Source organism: Cebus imitator, unplaced genomic scaffold (genome assembly GCF_001604975.1).
Source record: "Cebus imitator isolate Cc_AM_T3 unplaced genomic scaffold, Cebus_imitator-1.0 Scaffold121, whole genome shotgun sequence".
Classification (NCBI taxonomy): Eukaryota; Metazoa; Chordata; class Mammalia; order Primates; family Cebidae; genus Cebus; species Cebus imitator.
The window spans coordinates 3,909,280-3,914,069 of NW_016107436.1; the positions used below are offsets into that span (position 1 = coordinate 3,909,280).

The 4,790-nt window shown below is 36.3% G+C and overlaps 1 protein-coding gene across 1 annotated transcript in view; it reads left to right on the forward strand.

The window, feature by feature from the left end:
- The window catches only part of USP32 (ubiquitin specific peptidase 32), a 213,830-nt gene that overhangs the window by 183,168 nt on the left and 25,872 nt on the right, over positions 1–4,790 (forward strand). The window contains exons 22-26 of the mRNA XM_017539840.2: positions 186–359; positions 1,206–1,380; positions 1,817–1,968; positions 2,662–2,773; positions 4,118–4,329. Coding sequence (XP_017395329.2) covers positions 186–359; positions 1,206–1,380; positions 1,817–1,968; positions 2,662–2,773; positions 4,118–4,329 — 825 coding nt within the window. The remainder of the gene's footprint in view (positions 1–185; positions 360–1,205; positions 1,381–1,816; positions 1,969–2,661; positions 2,774–4,117; positions 4,330–4,790) is intronic.

The following is a 4,790-nucleotide window of genomic DNA, read 5'->3' on the forward strand; positions in this document are numbered from 1 at the left end:
TTTTGTCATTTGAGATTAAGATTCCAAAGATTTCCTGATTATCCAAAATATATTTGATGAAATGGAGGCAGACTAAGTAGTATACTATTTACTTTCTTGTAATGCCTCTGATTGGATTATAGGACGTATTCATTCCAAATTTTATGGATAGGAAATAATGACTGTGACTCCTCTTATATTTATAGTGGACCATAGCAAAATATGCACCCAGGTTTAATGGGTTCCAGCAACAAGACTCCCAAGAACTTCTGGCTTTTCTCTTGGATGGTCTTCATGAAGATCTCAACCGAGTCCATGAAAAGCCATATGTGGAACTAAAGGACAGTGATGGCCGACCAGACTGGGAAGTAGCTGCAGAGGTTTGTCAGTTTTGAGTTTCTAATGTAAGCAGTAGACAAAATGTTCTGGCCACAAATACATGTAGCACAACTTAAGTGCAAACTAAACTATTCTGAGATCAGAATTTTATGGTGAAAATGAGGCATTTCTATTTCTATGCTTAATTCTTATGCAATGATACCAAAACAAAAACACCTTTAATGAAAATAGAAAACTGTTGCCATTTCACATTGTAAACTTTATGGGACTGGATGTAGGAATAATTATCCAGTGGAATTTAAAGAGTCTCCATAGCCAGGTGCCATAGCTCACACCTGTAATCCCAGTACTTTGGGAGGTTGAGGTGGATGGATCACCTGAGGTCAGGAGTTGGAGACCAGACTGGCCAACATGGTGAAACCCTGTCTCTACTAAAAATACAAAAATTAGCTGGGCGTGGTGGCGGGCACCTATAATCCCAGCTACTTGGGAGGCTGAGGCGGGATAATTGCTTGAACCAGGGAGATGGAAGTTGGAGTGAGCTGAGATCATGCCATTGCACTCCAGCCTGGGCAACAAGAGCAAAACTCCATCTGGGGGAAGAAAAAAGAGTCCCTATTATTGCTAAATTAATGCATACAATGACATATAGGCATGCTTTGTACTTTTTAATGGACAAAGAATTTTAATATTTACGATTGTTACCATGATAAGAACAGATGAAAAATGGGATTTCCGTCTCAATTTAATATTTTATGTTAAATAAAGAATAGGATTATATTCTTAACAATTAAATCCAATATATTTAACCGGTTTCTTTGAATTTATATAGAAATGCTTCTCTTTTGGATTTTGAGAGGAAATTCTGTAATCTTTTTTATTGCTAGGCCTGGGACAACCATCTAAGAAGAAATAGATCAATTGTTGTGGATTTGTTCCATGGGCAGCTAAGATCTCAAGTTAAATGCAAGACGTGTGGGCATATAAGTGTCCGATTTGACCCTTTCAATTTTTTGTCTTTGCCACTACCAATGGACAGTTATATGCACTTAGAAATAACAGGTAGGTCACAAAGTTCTGAAAACTTACTTGACTCCATTAAATTTACTTTATTTAAATAGCCTGAGTTTGTAAGCATAGTTATTTGTTTACAAATAAAGACTGGTAGGTGGTCAGCATATTATAATCAAGCAACCTAATTTTAGGCATGACTTGAGGTTTGGAAGATTTAGATTGTGGCATGTTTTTTTTTTTTGGTTTCAAACATGCCAGAAATGCTCTTTAAAACCCTGCAAAGCTACTCATAGATGAACACCAAAAAAATACTGATTTCACTCAATATTATCCCTAAGTACCATCTGTTTTAGTGTTTATACATAAAAATTCTAGGCTGAAATATTTGCAATTATATTTACAGGTCAGATATATCTGTACACAGCATGTAAGACTTTCAGTGAAACCTGTATTTTACTGATAAAAGATCTTTTCTCTTTACTAGTAATTAAGTTAGATGGTACTACTCCTGTACGGTATGGACTAAGACTGAATATGGATGAAAAGTACACAGGTTTAAAAAAACAGCTGAGCGATCTCTGTGGACTTAATTCAGAACAAATCCTTCTAGCAGAAGTACATGGTTCCAACATAAAGGTAGTATTAACTAATCTTTCTAAGAAACTTTTTATTCTGTCCTTCAAAGATGACAGTTTTCTTAGTTATTATGATCAGTTGTTAAGTGACCAAGAGAGATAATAAAACATAAAATCTGAACAAAAAAAAAAAAAAACCTGTATTTTATGTATTTATGAATGTGTGTTTTTAGTATTTATCAATACATATACTTGGTCTTTTAACACACTAAGAAATTAAAAGATTAAAGACAAATTAACACCAATCATGTCTTTCTACATACCAGCTGGGGAAACAAATAATCTAATAAATATATTGCCTATATCTGCCTAAGCTCCTGCAACTGGTATTATTTATATTCATCTTTGGGACTTCTGAACACACTCCCACCTCATTGACATTTTCTTAATATGAAATGCAAAAATGAGGTCTGAGGGTTGGAATTTAGATTCTTGAAAGGAAGGACAAAACTTAAGAAGTTGGTCATATACAACACACTTCTTCCTGTAGAAAGAGATAATAGTTTGACATTGAGGTTAGTTTTCAGTTATTTTTATCAAGCATTCATCCTTTATATAATTGAAAAACTATTCAATCATCTTGTTGGTTTATGGATGAAAGCATCTAAGACATTCTTTTGAAATACATTAGAGAGAGAACTTTTCCATTTTATCTGAAACATCTCCCCTTCTCATCTTGCTGCTGTTTCTGTAGAACTTTCCTCAGGACAACCAAAAAGTGCGACTCTCAGTGAGTGGATTTTTGTGTGCATTTGAAATTCCTGTCCCTGCATCTCCAATTTCAGCTTCTAGTCCAACACAGACAGGTAAGATAGAACTAGAACTCCTTCTCGTGATTGCACCTTTAAATATTTGTCTAAGAGTTGTCATCTTTTTTATATTTGTTCATGCTGAGAATATTATAGCAGAAGAATTTTGGAACCCAAGGGAAACCTTACTGATTATTCCATATTTTTTAGATGAGAAACCTAAAATTTAAAGAACCCAAGTGACTTTAGTTAGATAATTATTAGCTAATATACCCTTGGAATTCAGATCTCTTTAAACTCTTATCTAATACTAACAGGGCAACAGCTAGTATGAAAGGAACATACTACCATAAAATGTAAACAATAGATATAGCTAAAAAGAAATCCAATATTCTATGTAATTTAATGTGATCACTTACTGAGTCCTTTTAGCCACTAGTATGCTTTGTCTATTCTTTATATTGCTTACAATTAGGTTAATTAGGCTAATTCCCCAACCATAAAGGGCTTTATGAGGCTTCCTTCTTTGGCATGTAGTAGGTAGATAGTCCTGACAGTAAGTTGGTGGATGATTTAATGTTGGTTTTAGTTTAGAGTATTACTGTCCAATAGAACTCTGCAGTGATGGAAACTTCTGTGACCTTTGCCATCCAATATAGTATCCACCAGTCACGTGGACTGTTAAGCATTCGAGATGTGACTAATGAAACTGAGAGGATGCATTTTTGTTTTATTTATTTATTTTGAGAAAGGGTCTCACTCTTGTCACCCAGCCTGGAGTGTACTGGCATCATCTTGGCTCATTGCAGCCTCTGCCTCATGGGCTGAAGTAATCCTCCCATCTCAGCCTCCCAAGTAGCTGGGACTACAGACGTGCACCACCATACCCAGCTAATTTTTGTATCTTTTGTAGAGATGGGTTTTCACCATGTTGCCCAGGCTGGTCTCTTGCTCCTGGGCTCAAGGGATCTGCCTGCCTCAGCCTCCCAAAGTGCTAGGATTACAAATGTGAGCTGCCACATCCAGCCTAATTTAAATTTTAAATGCAACGTCTGGCTAGAAGTTACTGTATTGGACAGTGTCTTCAGAGGCAAAGAGAAGGAAAAGAAAACAAGTGGTAGAACTGTTTGTGTGCTGCAACATGGTGCTGATACAGGTTTCTGCAAAAATTCTGCTTAATAGTTTGCAGCGGTTACTCTTTCCTTTTCATTTAGTCAAAAGTAGGAATTAAGGAAGTTAAATTGGAAATTAAAATCTTCCAATAAATCTAGAATTATTTGTACTATAATTTCTTCCTGCCCTGGGTTAAGAGACTACACTGTCACTGGTTCTCAGGATGCTTCAGAGCAAAGAAGAAAGTACCGTAAGCTTATGATGCTGTACTTATCTTTGAATTTGTAGATTTCTCCTCTTCGCCATCTACAAATGGAATGTTCACCCTAACTACCAACGGGGACCTGCCCCGACCACTATTCATCCCCAACGGAATGCCAAACACTGTTGTGCCATGTGGAACTGAGAAGAACTTTACAAACGGGATGGTTAATGGTCATATGCCATCTCTTCCTGACAGCCCCTTTGCAGGATACATCATTGCAGTCCACCGAAAAATGGTTAGTTAAATGTTAGGCAACTTACTGCTGGTCTTGCTAGTGTCATTTGTGAAATAGCCATTTTCTGTCTTTGTGACATCATTGAATGCATTTTCTTCTCTTTTTTCTTTAATTTTTAAAAATTTAATAATTTTACAAATTTTATTTTTTTTTACTATTTTTCCTGTCCTCAAAATCTATTCCTATGAATGCATTTTCAGTGTATTATATATGCTAATATAAGTGATCAGAGCCAGGATTTAGTATTATGCATGATGACATTCCTCATCCGTATATTAAGAGGCAACAGAATAGTCAGTACATCTGAGGACTACTTACTTTAAAAATTTGTGTCTCCTGGCTGGATGCAATGGCTCACACCAGTAATCCCAGCACTTCAGGGGGCTGAGACAGGAGGATCACCTGAGCTTCCAAGTTTGAGGAGAGCCCGGGCAACATAGTGAGACCTTGTCTCTACCAAA